The sequence below is a fragment of the Atractosteus spatula genome, chromosome 1, assembly GCF_055471065.1.
Source record: "Atractosteus spatula isolate fAtrSpa1 chromosome 1, fAtrSpa1.hap1, whole genome shotgun sequence".
NCBI classification, from domain to species: Eukaryota; Metazoa; Chordata; class Actinopteri; order Semionotiformes; family Lepisosteidae; genus Atractosteus; species Atractosteus spatula.
In genome coordinates, this window is record NC_142706.1 from 39,411,839 (window position 1) to 39,427,947 (window position 16,109).

The window sequence follows — 16,109 nt, forward strand, 5'->3', positions numbered from 1 at the left end:
AGAAGCTAATAATAATTTAGTTTATAACAGCAAGTGTTCCTGACACAATCATTTGACAACCAAACATTGATACAATCAAAGAACAAATTACTGATACCATGGACTAAAGAAAATCAGCAAAAATCATCTCTATGTATCCCTACCAAAATCCATATTGTGCACTGCTATGCAAAAGTCTAAAACTTCTTAGATACCATCAGCAGTTTCAATATGTTACAAGCTCCAGTTTATTCAGTCTCCACTACTGCTTTAAACTTTCATAACAATATTTGACTTGTACAGTTTTAGTTTGAGAAGAAATCAAGCTTTTGGTTGAGCAACCTACAACTCGCATTGATCGGAAACAACAAGAAAGAATTTGAAATATAGTTGTCGCTAATTCATCATACAGTATTTACCAGTCAAATCTCAATGATTCAAAAGGTGTTCCTCTTCATAAAAACCATGTTTTTATCTACTGTGTATACTGTACATTAATAATCCTAGAAGGCGATGTACTATCGTATTAGCTCTAACAGGATTAAGTTATCTTAAAACAAAATGGCTAGAATTGCCTTTTTGCATAATGAAAGCAAACTGAATGAAGAGTAAAACAATACAAAAGCCTTTTATATAGCACTGTATATATCCTTGAAATTATTCTGATTTTTAAAGATGTTGTTCTTGTGCTGCAAATCTTTTATACTTTTACTATATATAAACCACGGACAATAAATGTCCTTGTTTTGTATTTCTGCATGGTGTAGCACAAGGTGTGAACAATAATAGGAACCTTTGTAATCTGATTTTCAAAAAATGTTTACCAGCATTTTAACTGATATTTTTTACAATTACTGCTCCCCTTACCTGCAGATGGCAAAGTAATAAAGAAGCTTGAGAAGCAATTTGCAAGCTTAATAGATAAAGCTCTGTCGGTTAAATAAAGGCTATTCCCTCTATGACCTGTTTCCCTTCATCTTTTTAAGAGAAACTAGAAGATAATAGAAAGATTTGTGATTACAGTAGATAAATAGTTGTTTGTACTGATTACTAATGTAAATAGAAAGGTTTTGGCTCCAGGCTTTTGAGTACAGTGGGTCAAAAACTCAAGGCTATCGATTTTCACAAGAGGATTGTAGGCTTTGTGTAACATTACTTAAATATCATCCAAAACTGCCCTCAACATAAAAGTTAAAATTGTGAATATACGCACAGAGCAAATGTATGCACAGCCAGCTCCATAAGTAAAGAAAACACTTAGTAACTGTAGCAGTAACTGTAATGCATAAATATCTTCATATTTCAGAGGCTGTTAGAGGTGAAAGAAGACCTGTTAATACTAGGTATGTAGCTCCTGTGTGACCAGGTTGAATAGCTTTCAAATGCCAGCCTGCTTCAGAGATTTACAGAACTGTGCGAGTCTGTCTTACAGGGAGGCCACATCAATGGTGTGTGGAAACACTAGTCACAACTGTCCATCACACCTTATTTTCTTTATAGGCCAAAGTTGTCACGGCCGGAGACGAATCAGATTTTTTTTTCCTTACAGACTTTGGAATTGTTTCGATATATTCATTCCTATCCTAATGTAATTAATAAAATTACAGTGAGAATAAAACAGATATTCATAAATGATACTATCACGGCAACTTTGTAGTGCACCCTTATTTGTATCTTGACTGCAGAATGTTTTAGGAAATTACACAAATCGATTTAAAAAGAGTAAGAAAACCAGTACTGTTTTTTAAGTACATGCAGAAAAAAAAGTTACTAGAAACGAAGACAAATTCCAAATGCAAGAAATTTTATATGGCTAATAAAGTGATCTTATCTTAATTCCCCGTTTGACACCCTGACATTAGATGATTATATATCCGCCTAGATCATTAATTCCCCATTTGGTGGAACATCTTCACTGTGAGTATTCAGTATTACTGCTAGATATTTCTGTGCTTTACTAATGTTCTACTAAGGTTATCTGCTACCAACAAAGGTTGTTAACAGATCTGCATAGCTAACAGGAATTATCACAAATTCAGCAATAACCAGCAATTCAGCGGTTCCCGACAGTTCTTCTGGACTGTCTTCTCTTGCCATCCATGAAGTCCTTGTAGTTACAGACTTTGCCTATCTCCTGATAAAGACTTTTATTGTGTAGGCACAATTTCCCAAACAATTGTGTATTGATAAAACTTTATTTAGCTACAACTGGAAATGTTTGTCATATAAAACTTTCAATCAATCAATTGTATTGGTATAAAACTAGGCTTGGCAGTATTTCCCCATCTGCTATTTTTACTTTCAGTATATCCACAGACTCAATCAAATAAGTTGTCATTTCCACTATATTGGGTATGCAGACTTTACAAATTGGATTGTTCTGCAAGACAGGAAAAACACAGTTGCACACGTGAATGCGTGGATTTGCAGCATTCTGTGAAAGTGTCTCTTTTTTGTTTGTGGTCACTGTGCTGAAAGCACACAACAAATAATCTGTAGTCAAATGTCAACGAGAAACAATGATGCACGAATCATGTGATAAATTATGTTTGGAAACAGCGTCTTTGTAATTCAAAGACTTCAAGGTAAGGCATTCAGAAAAACTTACATGCTTGTGAAATATTTGGGGATCTTAACTCAATGTACAGTATCTTAAGTGAAAGCTTTAAAAGATGTGATACCTGAACTCAATGCTAGAAAACCTATGAAATACTAGTTATGTAACCATACACTATTTTTCCCATCTCTCATTTTGGGTTATAATTATCAACTTTGCTTATAAAAAAACTTCAACGTATTTTTCACATTTTAATGAATGAAAATCATTCAGAGAACTGCAGGAAGGCTTAACTTGAGCATTAAGAATTAACAAATAAAAATATCTGTTCCTTAATATACTCTGAACTTTCATAACCAAAACGAAAAATATTAAGGATTATCACTAAAAGCTGAAATATGTTTGTGCCACAAAAACCTTGTGTAACTCCTGCTATTAATGCACATTAGAATAGCATAAGATATCACAGAGGCAGATGCCCAGACCATTTTTTGGAAGAAATTCCAACATGACTGAGATGATATCCAGGTCAGCATTTGCAGGACAGTGGCCAGTATTTGTTCGGTAGCCAAGTATGCTCCATAGGCACAATGTCTTTTCATTTCAAAAGACCTTGATGAAATAAATTAATTGGGGGCGCACCCAAGGTTTATGGCTGAAAATTTACTGTCAAGAAAAAAAGAAGCATTGTTTTCAGCACATCAGCTGCCATCCACTACAAAATGCTGCTAACCATTCATACTTGATGCATACTTGATTAGTTGGAGTCAGTCATGGTTTCCTGCTTTTTCAACATAAGCCCCAGACTTAATCTAAAGGGGACAGTCTATCTTTGATAACAAAGACCACTATATATCCGAAACCAACAAGCACAACATAAACTTTTCAAATGAACTAAATGTGATTTCATATTTGAAAAATACAATCAATATCACCCACTCCGCATTCACATGAATATGATCAACAGTGAACCTTATGATAAAAAATTAAGAAGACAGCCTAACAGTTCTAATGAAAAATCAGTTTTAAGTCTATACATAACTATCAGTATCATTCATCTATAGATTTTGTTAGAAATCATAGAAGTGATTAAATCTGAAATAGCAATGACAATGTTCCCAATATTTAGTGAAGAAAGAACACTGTAAAAACACAGTACAATACACTACTAATGTCATCTGAGATGCAGAAAAAACTACCAGGTCAGTATAGTATACTGTACATCTCAAGCAAGAATCCCTATGTTAATGTTAAGATCAGGGACAAACTGATAATGAGATTGTCATGATCAAGTCTGATATTACATCTGTCACAGTATTAAGAGTGAAGAGATAGATGAGAAACATGAAATGGCAAGGAAGTAAATTTAAAATCACATTTATAAGACAAACTTGTGATTTCATTTCTAACATTTATTAATTCTAATTAAACACAGATACAGAATTAATCAGCATAAATATCAGACAAGAATGAGCAGGAAAATGGATAGCAATTCAACAATGAAATCATTCTTATAAATCTGTACATATATACATAATTGGCACATTTCAGCTAGCACGACATTTTCATGGTTATGTTAATTGATATTTTCTAGTCAAAATATATTACCAAATAACATAAAATGTCATTTTAGAACCATCAGTTTTTAAGCAAGTACATAAGATCACATCAAGCATATCTGAAGCTAAAGTGAATTTGAAATGTGAGTCCAATTTAAATAAATTGTGGTACAGTGTTGAATTGCAGCTTTTGGAAGACAGGACAGAGGAAAATATATTATTTTCATTTAAAGGACAAATTACAAGAATGTAAAACAAAATGGACAATTTTAAGGAGAACCGAGATCATTTCAACATCACTCATAGTTTTAGAAAGGTATGTGAAATCGAGAGAAATGAAAGCCTTCACATAGTGTGTCCAGCTTTGATCAACTTTCTGTGTGCAATTTGTAAACACATGGAGAAACGTATTCAATTATTTATAGCCCATGCAAAATCTTTCAACCATCACATTCTCCACTGAATATGATGATTTGTATATATACGATGGCTTGCAGAAACACAAGTTAAAGCTGTATGCTGTGAGTTTCCTAAATTGTTCAAGGCTTTTAAATCGCCCTGCTCAGGGTCATAAAAAGGTCTTGGGTGAATACTTTTGACAAAAGTAAACAAAAAATAGCCTCGATATGCAGCCTACTGTCTGAAACAGGTGCTACATCTAAATCTAAGCTACATGTAAGATGAACTAGAGAAAGATGGGTTGTCTTGTAGTCTTTAGCACCACTGGTATTGTATTTACCACACTTAACAAAATAATAGTAATTCAAACTTAAAATGCATGACATGCACATCGATGACTAAATGCTTGAGCTCAATTCAACATCTTGAAATCCATAACAATTGACAAAAATTGACAATTATTTTCAATATAAAGTGCATTTGAGGAACCACAACTATAATAATACAATGAAATATTGCAAATCCAAATGTCAAAATTAAAATGTTTTTTGATATTACCTGATATTTATATCAAGAATCTGAAGCAAGATATAATATTCTTGCTCCAGACTTCTCCTTTTGAAGGTATAGTCTTTCCAACCGTAGAAGGTTGAGATAATTTTCAGTGTCAGTAAATAATACTTTACATTATAGGAAAAGAGACTTAGAATACAAGGCTATCTCAATGGAATACATACTGAGACACTGAGAAAAACTGTGTCAATTAAAGAAAGTATTGTACAGGGAATTTGGAAACTAGTTTCCTGATATTAGAAATTTGTGAAGAGCTTCAGGTATTCTTGAAAACATTTATCATTTATCAGCAAATATCAGTGAATCCCAGTATTCCAGTGTCTGATGTAATCTTGTGAATCAGCAAATTACCATGGGTCTCTTCTTAATACAACAAATGATATTGCTCAGAGAACAGAAGTTTGTAATTGGCACACATGAAGTTACAACAGCAATATTAAAAGACTTTCTCACTCTGCACCAGAAAATCACCAGGGACATGTTGCATGGTTATTTAACATATCTAGTGGGTTATATGTTAAATAAGGTTGTATAGATATGACTGTTATCAGAGTACCCAGAAGGTAGGATTAGAGTTTTAGTAAGAATTCCAATGTTTTTTGTTTCTTCATACGGCTGGTTTAACACACTAAAGGAGGGGTGTTTAATCCAGCATTGCTGCAATCCAGTGGAAATTAAAGATGTTGTTAATGATCGACACTATTGGTTCAGTTATGCCAATAATTTGCAGAAACTGGTCGTTAAAAGCCGAGCTAACATGAATAACTGTAGTGGCATTCCAAGATCACACAAATTCCTAGCAGTAAAGCATTGCAATGTACAGGATTTGTGTGTCATCACTGTGATTTGATTGAGCCTGCATGTTATATAGGAAATATGAACAGACTTTGCCTGTTTACACAAAACAAAGTAAATGACAAGAACTAAAAGTCCCAATGCTGACCTCAAAACTCCCTTTAACACCACACCCTCCTTCCCCTGACACGTCTGGACTTGCAACATTTTACTGTATATTTTTGCTCTGGTTTTTGAGTCACAGCAATCCAAGGCAATGCACTCGTCACAAACATAGATATCACACTCCTGAAATACCTGAGCTGGAATGGATGAGAACATAGGTTTCCTCGCTCTTGTCACACGGAGCTGGTGGGGCGAAGCTGGGGTCGGCCCGGCTGCTTAGACGAGATGGCGGTAATGGAGAGGGTGGCAAAAGAGTACTGTTTGGACTGGTGATATCTCCCTCTCCAACTAAGGTCAAGTCCGCTATGTTCTCATCATCAACTGTCTGTATTGTGTCGGTTTTCCAGTCCGAGGCTCTCGTCTCCCACTGAGAGCCCCCTGTGTCTGGAGCGTGGAGAATGGGAGAAAGTGGGGAGCTGAAAGGGGCGATTTCTTTCTTTTCGGGTTTGTGGCCATTGGGCGGCATCAAAGCTTGTCGGTGTTGCCCCGATGAAGACTTAGCGGGACCTGAATATTCACCGCAGTTGAAAGTGGAATCAACCGATCGGTCATTCTGGGCCGTGCGTGAGGAGCTGTCGGTGGCTTCCGTGCCCCCAGGTTCCCTCGCATTCCCGTGGCCCGTTTTGTGGGACGCTGGGGTGGAGCATGCAGGCTCTGGAGCGAGGCGGAGAAAATCGGGCAGCACTAAGTCTTTCTTATTCAGCAGACCTCGCTGGTCGTTCGCTCTGTTGCTTTGGGCTTTGGATATGAGTTCGAAGAATTCTGCAGGAAAGACACACAAATCTTTTTTTTTTCCAGAAATGAACTCCCCCCCCCCACCCCCGTTTGTTTTTCTCAAGGAGTGCGCATGCAAAAGTGATTATTTTGTTAAACACGAGACAGCCACAGACAGCGGTAGAGAACTACTCTCCAAAAAATATTAGTATGGTTAAAGGAGTTTTTAAGCAGACAGATTTACTACAGAAAGGGAAAGGGTTAGACAGACAGAAGGCAAAGCTTTTTCATCTAAACTCTAATAAATGAACCTGTTGCATACAATAACATTTTAAAGGCAGGTTTACCTTCAGCTTCATCTATATTAATCTTTTTCTGTTTTCTCTTTCCCAGTTTATCAACTGATTCTTCTTTTCTCAACTGCCGTGCCTCCCTGGAAGCCTTTCCAGTTTCCACTCTGGCTTTCACAGAAGAGGATTTTCCTGAGGGTTTTTCATCTCCCTAGATTACAACAATGAGAATGCACCAATTAAGGGGTGGGGGTCCCGACACTGGTTTAGGGAGGTCTGTCAGCACGAGCCCCTGACTTGATCCCACTGTGAGTAGAGGTCTATAAAAAGCATGAGAGACGGTGCAAGAGGACTGAAAAGAGCCACTAAGAAGTACCCCCAAAAGATTCGTCGCCAGATATTTTAGTAACTTCCTCCGATAATCCCAAGGCCCTGTCAAAAACAAAACATCTTTTCCTAAATAAACCCTTGATGGTTAGAGCAGGAAAAGCTGTAATGCGCCAAGAGGCTAAACTACTGCAATCCGTTTTTAAAACTAGTAATCGGAGAGGTAGGGGTTAAATCAGCTGCAGAAAGCTATGCAAGCCCGTTTTAAGATTTTCCACAACGCCAATCATAAATCACCACAAAAGAAAGCACACAGATGCGCAAATCCAGCACAGTATGTATAAAAGCAGCAGAATAATTTTCTTTAGAGAAAGTAAAAGAAGCTACATTCTTGTTTTCAGTTGTAAATGAACAGTGTACCCTCAGATGCATATATTAAAAAAAAATCTTACTGTTGTTGAATGACTTCTGGTAGTTAAAGGTGGGGCATGGGATTGTTTTACAGGAACACTCTTTGATTTGTCTGTTGGAAAAACAAAATGAAACTGATTAAGGTCACTGTCATTATTACCACACATTCCAATAAAAAAACAACTATAACTAGGACAGATTAGATGAAAAGTAATATATACTAATTTCATGAAAGAGGGAAATCTACACAGTGTGACCTAAAAAAAGACTAAAAACCAATAACTGCCATGTCACAGCTTCAAAGCTATAGAATAACCTAGTCAAAGCTTTGAAGTCTCAGGGCTACTGTAAAATATAAACACTACCTAAAACTGGTCTGTGATACTGTGACTAAAAGCTTCTTTGGACACAGTTTGACTGCTGTGCTTTTTAGAATACCATTTCGTCTTTGATATCTGTGGTGCTAAAATGTAAAATGTACAACTGTCATTTTGAGATTCCTCCCACACACAAGCTTATTTAAAATAGCTAGCAGTTCCTTACAGAACACCATATCACACATCTACAGTACGAAGGTTAAAAAATTGAAAGCTCTGTTTTTAAGATATTTAAAAACCTAAAAACGTTTGAGTTCCCTTTTCTCGTAAGGCAAAGAGGGTGACTTAATAGCATCATGAACAAAATAAAAAAACAACTGATGTACAAAATGTCGATATCCTCGTCTTCTCCATGAAATTTCGGTATTCTGATCTGAGGGATCAGCTAGTTCTTATAATGTCAGATTTAATCTTGTAATAAACAGTGACCAAAGGAGCATCAGTAGCATTGCGGAATTCATCATGACGATGGATCAGTAAATGACATTAGAAGAATTAAAAAGTAAGACGTATTGTAGTTGAGGGTTTAAAGTTTCTTTGAGCTTCAGCTTCAGTCAAACAGACAAAAGATTAACAAGCATAGTTTTCAGGTACTGCCATTTACCTTTACCAGTAGCATGATCTGCTACATCCAGGACTACTCTCAGTCCATCAAGACTTGATATAGGAACACCAAGGTCCAGAGGTTCCTTCTCTCCACTCTGCACAAACACAACAAAATGTTAGGGATGACTGAGACTAATTTAAACGTCAGAAAAACAACAAAATATTTGTTCCCCTGAATGATTAATGTACGTGCCCGTAAGTCTAGGTGGTCAAACACACTGATTTAAAATCCATTAATTCGCTTTCTAACTCCTTCATCCAATTCTGGGTTCGCAGGAGATCCGGAGCTTATCCCAGCAATCAACAGGCGCAAGGTAGTACACACCCTGGTAGTACACAAACACACATACTCACACCAGTGCTAGTTTCAACAGAAGCCAATTACCTGCCAGTATGTCTTTGGACTATGGGAGGAAACCAGAGCACATGGAGATAAGCCATGTAAACATGTGGAGAACATACAAACTCCACACAGATAGCACCCCAGGTCTAGAATTGAACCCAGGGTCCCAGTTCTGCAAGGGAGCAGTGCTAACTACTGCGCCACTGTACCACTCTACTAATTTAACACTATTTACATTATTTTTAATTAATGCAAAAAATAATTTTGCAAATAATTTCCCTTTATTAAGGATATGCTTATTTTAGGTATGAAATGTGTACAAAGTAAAATGTGCGTTCTTTATTCTACATGAACACAGATTAAACTGAACAATCCATCTAAATCTTGGTTTAAATCTCAAGCAGATAATGTAGTTAACACAAGTTCAAACTTGATATGTTCCTTGTGTGAATGAAGATTAATTGACACAAAATCTATCTTTCAAAACCCACAAAATCCAACAAAAAAGAACAAGAACCTTTCAGGAAACACTGTGGAATATCAGATATTGAAGACAAAACAGATTTCCAAATTATTTACAAAGTTAAAAACGTGGGAAGCACAGCAGGCAATCCTGGGATCAAGCACAAGCATATTTTAAGTGCAATGTCATTGTTAATAACTACCTTCTTTCAGCTGCTTTTGACAGTCAAGCCAGTATGAGTCACACATAGCTGCACACAATTTTTCATTCTATAAAAATCAGAGTGTTTCAGTAAAACACGGCACTGTCATAAGCAATGGAGAGCAATACTCCCCAAAAGAAGTACAATTCACTTGCTTTTTGGAGGGGGTTTCAGAAAAAAGTGGACAGTTTTGAATAGTTTATAAGACAAATCAAACGACTGCTTACAATTCTGGCCACCAAGTCGCTTAAATGTAAGCCATACTTCGCTACTACAGGACGCAAAACCTCTGTGACTGGTTTTGTTGGTTTGGCTTTCAATCCAACAGATCTGTTGATAGGTACAAGATCCAATCTGAAAAAAAAATCAAATAAAAAACTGTAATCAAAAACAACTTTTCATATGTAATATTTCTGCAAAATTGGTAGCTATACAGTTCATATACCAATTGATAAAAATATGGAAACAATTTCAAAACATACAACCAGACTTCTAGTAACCAAATATGATTCCTGTTACCCATCTCTGTTATCTATATTCTCTTAGCTCCACCTAAAGTACTGTATGATCCACAGAACATCCAACCAAAATCACTGACAACCGGGAAATATTCCAAATTAATATTTATGTGGGAAAAAATGTGGTAGAGAGATAAAAAGCTACAATTATCAGTAACCAAGAATATTTAACACTTTTTTAACAATAAGCTAAGACACATTAAAAGACCTTTAAAAATAATCATTACAATTACCTGAACAAAGTGCGTTTTTCTAGTCTTAAATCTCGTGAACTCAGGGTCATGCAGTCTTGGTCCAGTACAAGAGGCTTGAAGCACATAAAAATTAGGACGAAATTAAAAAAGTTAAAATGATATGTGCTTGCAAAAAAGTTATATTCAAGTTATCAGACAGCAGAATTTGTTAGGGAATGGTTACATGTCTCGCTTAAAAATGCTGATAATTGTATACTGTATTTTTATAACAACACAGAGCAAATTCATACTTGTCATAAAGAATTAACGGAATTCCAGAAAACAAGAGGGTCCCCTGTATTCACACATATTAAGTATTACTTTAAACACATTTCAACAAAAAAACTATTCTTAAATAACATTCTACTCCTTGGAAGTGCACCTCTTGAGGTTTTTTTTAGAAGTCTTCTAAGATTTCCTGTTTGCATTGGGCATAAGAGGACGTATCCACGGCTTTAAGTAGTGGAAACATCATCATGGTTAAGATTAGAGAGAGCTGACAAATGGCAACTGACCTCCAGAATTGGGGATGGCTATAAAACTATAATCAAAATGCTGAATCCATCGCTTTCTACTGTAGTGTCCATTATTAAGTAAGTGAAACAACTGGTTAGAGAGGCAACCACATATCCAAAGGCAACAGTTAGCAATCTCCAATACAAACCAGCACCTTCAGGATACATATTATGGGAACTACCACTCAAAGTCACCTACATGAATGTGGCATTCATATCTGGGTTTCAAGCCTTTTCTGATGGCAAAACCACAAAAAGAGGTAACTCAAACTTGCCAAACATAATTTGAATGACAACAGATCAATGGTCTTATGTGCTGATGAAATGCAAATCAGGCTGTTTGGACATTGTCAGCCTTTTCCATCAATTCATTTTCTAGCCACTTTATCTAGGGTGTACGGGGCAACATCAGCCTTATATTTGGCATAAAATCACTGAAGCTCATGTTGAGAAAAGACTCATGCCTATTGTGAAATGTTTTATACCAGAGCCTCATAGCACATAAGCTGAAATGTCTTGTTAGTGGGGTCTCTGCCAGAGGAGGTTTGACAAAATACTAACTACAGGGTTGTGAATAAACATGGCAGTTTTCCGCACTTTAATTCTAACAAATATGACTTTGCTCGGTGTAATGCTATTACTGTGTAACATTTTTTATGAAAGACACATTGTCCAATCTGTAAATCTTTGTTTAATTTGATGCTTACTGTTCCTGGAACTGTGTGCTAAAAACGCTTTGTATGGTCAACAACCTCCTATCTTACTTACTGTATAAGTGCTCATTTGTCATTAGTGATTTACTTTGTAAACGCACAAAACTATTCTGTGTTGAGTTCATAAACAGCGAATAAATGACCTTGGCTACAGCAGTGCCTTGAAATGTTTAATTAAAAAAAAATGTTGTTTAATAATGTGCAAGAACAAAAATAGTGTTCAGCATTCAATTCTATGCAGTATTTGCAAATAATGTAAACTTTGAACTACAAATGGTTCAGCAGACCCTGAATAATTCAATGGTTTCTACTTGGTTGCTTCACTGTGATATTTAGTAGATTATGTCTGAAAATAATTAAGGTTGTCTAATAATTTATTTTCAATAATTAAGACCTTTGGTCAAAACTATTACAATATTGGAAACGTAAAAATAGCTTAAATGATTACTTGTTCACCTCAAAAGGTTGAATGTGTCCCAATGTATAATCCCCATGGACACATTATTCTTTTCCTTAAAAAAGGGGATGGGTTTCTAAAACATTTGTTAATCACATTATGATCAATTCATAAAAAAAAACAAATACATGAAAAAAAGTCAGGCTGTACCTTTTCACCTCCAACCAAAAAGAGATCCACAGCAGCTAAGTTAATGCAGAGCTTCTCACAGAGCCCCAGAAGCAGCTCCCTGATGGAGATTCCCGGGCGGATAGGGACAGCACAAGACGAGCCATCTGGGAGATTAATATTGCACTGCTTGAGAGACCTCTCCTTCTCAGAGACCGACACAGAGGCATCACTCTGCAGAGAATTTAATTAGAAATAATCAATTTGCAGTTCAAACCAAAAATGTACATTATAGAGGATTTTTATTTTTTATTTGAAAACATTCATAAATTCATACACACATACACCTAAAATACACAATTTCACAATTACACAATTGTTGTGCACAGCTTGCCTAGGGAGACTGTCTTACTACTGTGTTTTTCCAGAAGGTATCTCTACTTAGTTACGAATTTCTGCTTTCCAGAAGAGATTATCTTAAGAAAACTTCATAAACAGAGTGGCCACAAACACTGCAGTAGCTGTCTGTTCCTCTCTTTTTGACAATATGTGGAAAATCCTATTTGAACGTGTCTGCTTTCTTTCCTAATAATACTGTATTAAAAGAATTGCTAAAACTGCTTAATTATTACACGAACTATCAAAATTCAAAAAGATAATGTTAATTTGAAGATGTGTTCATATTCATTCTTATTTTTAACAATGGACATTAAGAGCAAGAAACGATTCTCAGGGTGTGAAAACTAAATTAGTAAATCAATAATTAATTTCATTTAATAAATTGTGTTACATACTTCTAACATGCACCAATTATCTGATAAAAGGCTTGAAAAGAAATGGAAGTGAAAAATAAATAAACCAAAGGTGCATAATACCATTTGAAAGAACACAATGTAAAATTAAATCAGTGTCCTTTTTTGCAGGAATACACTAATTATGGCAAAGCAACTATTCCCACAGAGCACAGGCACACAAGTTCAGCTAGGACATTTCACACATTTCATACACTTTTAAAGCATTTATTCAGTATACAATTTAGACCTGCCTAATAAAAAAAAGGGCTCCTTCTTAAATAATTCTGTCATTTGTCATGTCTGCATATGTTCAGTACCACGTACTTCTGCCGCAGAACACTGCTGTTCTGTAACACCTTGTTGAGGGAGCTAGCCTCAGTCTTGTATACATGAATCCTGAAATTCCCAAGGTCTGGGCAGTACTGTATGGGATTCTATCACATTTTCCAGCCCTGCTAATCAACGTTCAATCTGAGGTGCTTTTCAGGCACACTCTCAGTAGCTCTTTATTTGCTGTTTGCTCAACATCATCAACAAAAACTAAGTTTGGACCGGATATAATTCTTTAACTTCTCTCTATGAAATAACATACAACTGTCTGCAATAGGCATACCACCATCGATTACAGATTCTCCCGCATAAATTTTGTGATCTGCTACAGGCTGAGGGCCCCAGGAAAAACGGACAGGAGAGTCCAGACGGAATCTGGCATAATCAATGATGAGGACTGCCATCCAGTGACAGCCCGATCCCTAGCCTATCACGAATGGTCCTGGTTTTTTCTGATGGTCTCTATGGAGTTTAATAAACTGTGCGACTTGCATGCTGACAAAGTGCTACTACCAGTCACAGTCAGGAACTTACTTGAAACAAATCAGAATTTAATTAGACTTTAATAAAAGTTCAGCACATATACTATGTCAGGACTTTGTCTGACTTAATGACACGAGACTGATGGTAATCCGTTTTGTATTTACTTTTTATATTATATCATCACATACAGAAATCTCCAAACGCATGATATACTCACCTCATTCTTTGCCATGGAACTGGAGGTGCCCAGATCCAGGCTAGCACCGGAGGACAAAGACCCTTGTGATTCCCGTCTCCCATTACTGCCCGAGAAATCTGTCAAATTACAAAGAGTGGCGTGAGTAAATAAAAGGACAGACTGGATGAAAGACTTCCTGCTGCCCTCACGTTCTGCATACAGTATATAGAAAGCTTGATTCAGAACTGAATGGTTGAAAAAATGCTGCAACCCAATTCTTTTGCAGGACAACACTGTCAGACCAAATACAATCAACTGCACACTTATTCCATGGTATCATCAAAAACAGCCCCTGCCTGACAAGCAGTTTTTCCACTTACCACTATTGATTTCACCAATCTCTCTCTTTTTAGGTCCCTTTCCAAAACTCCTGTTCCGGGACCAGGAAAAGAATATTCCTCTTTTTTTATCAGCATGTTCTTCTTTGTAGTCTTCATTTAATGATCTCCCAGACTTAGGTTTCTTCCCTTCCTGTGAAAAGAGAGATTTTTTTTAAATAAAAAAAAACACTGGTGTTATTTATACTGTATATAGGCATTTCTCTACCACAATCTGAAAAATTCTATCCATGCTACTTGATAAAAGCATTGTTCTGAGTAAGCTGACAGAGAACGCATCATTACAACGCAGTAAGACAGATGGACTGTGCAAAAGGATAGCTTGCGCTTTTATTATTTAGCATGGTAGTACATGCATAAAAGATGATTTTAAATGCCTTTGAACTTTTGTCTTTAGCTTTATTGTATGTCTTTGTTATAATGTCATAAAACCTATTAAATAAACTATAAAATACACCACTTTTTGTTTACAAGAGAGACTTTCAATTCCCTATTTTAAATCTCTTTTGAAAATCAATATTTATGCTCTCTCAAAATCTTATTCTATTATCTAGTATAAAGTCTCTTCTGAAAATGTTTATTTTATTTCCTTACATGTCTAGGGGTCTTCAAAAAAAGCACACAAAAATGCTAATAACTAGCAAACATTATTTATAGGCATCTAAACATTATTTATAGCTTCGAGTAAACTATTACTGATGACTGATGGCATCTCTCTACATTTTGACATGAATGCTTAGCATTCCAAAGTTTCAAACAGCCCCCTATTCAGTGCAAGTGCTGAGTGTTCCTGATATCACACCTTTAATACTAATAATACAAATGCCTTTCTATTGCCTCTTTCTATTGCACACTGCATTCCATTTAAAACAAACACTAGATAACTTCAGAAGTCTAATTTAAAGTTTTATAATCACCTACTTAACTGCCTGGCAAAGCAGTTTCACATAAAACTACCATTAACGTTAAATTCCTTTCTTAAGTCTAATGAATCACTGAAGATTCATTCAAATCAAAGCACTGATGTACATAAAAAATATGAAGAGATTATGATCACCTTGCAAAAATGTAATTCTAATTGAAAGGGAGGACTGAATGAACAATTAATGAAAGGGAGTCACTGCAGGGAAGTTAACTAATTTAAAAAGAAAACTTGAGTCAATAAGAATATTTCAAAGGATTTTCAAAATAAATTGTTCTTTCTTGTAAAATAATTAACCAAAGCTCTTTGCAAGGTTTTGTTGAACAGTTGAGTATTAAAGTTAACGTTTCAGTTATGATTGTTGACTCAACTGGATCATTATGGTAAAGTGTTTTGAGATCTTAATTGTGATCAAATCTAATATAGAAAAATAAGGTGCTGTTACATTGCTTTAACAGTAAGGACCCTGTTAATCAGTTAATGCTTTTGTTCTTGAATACGATCTTCTCAATATTTTCTGTTCCCGTGGTACTTTTAAGAAAAGTAATAAATCAGGGGTAAACACTCAAGCATTTACAAGTTTATCAGCACAGACAACAAAACAAAAAACAGGATAAGTTTCCAGTTCAAAGATTTCACTTAGATGAACTGCTTATTATTCTGCTTTTTGATCTCATTTAATTGTTTCACCCTGGTCATT

General features: G+C 35.7%; 1 protein-coding gene across 1 annotated transcript in view; it reads right to left on the minus strand.

The window, feature by feature from the left end:
- Positions 1–16,109, minus strand: part of rgs12b (regulator of G protein signaling 12b) — a 96,988-nt gene that overhangs the window by 7,515 nt on the left and 73,364 nt on the right. Inside the window, exons 9-17 of the mRNA XM_088911456.1 lie at positions 14,470–14,620; positions 14,129–14,226; positions 12,347–12,538; positions 10,512–10,585; positions 9,988–10,114; positions 8,751–8,847; positions 7,811–7,881; positions 7,089–7,242; positions 6,160–6,789 (exon numbers count right to left, since the gene is read on the minus strand). Of these exons, the coding sequence (XP_088767582.1) occupies positions 6,160–6,789; positions 7,089–7,242; positions 7,811–7,881; positions 8,751–8,847; positions 9,988–10,114; positions 10,512–10,585; positions 12,347–12,538; positions 14,129–14,226; positions 14,470–14,620 (1,594 nt within the window). The remainder of the gene's footprint in view (positions 1–6,159; positions 6,790–7,088; positions 7,243–7,810; positions 7,882–8,750; positions 8,848–9,987; positions 10,115–10,511; positions 10,586–12,346; positions 12,539–14,128; positions 14,227–14,469; positions 14,621–16,109) is intronic.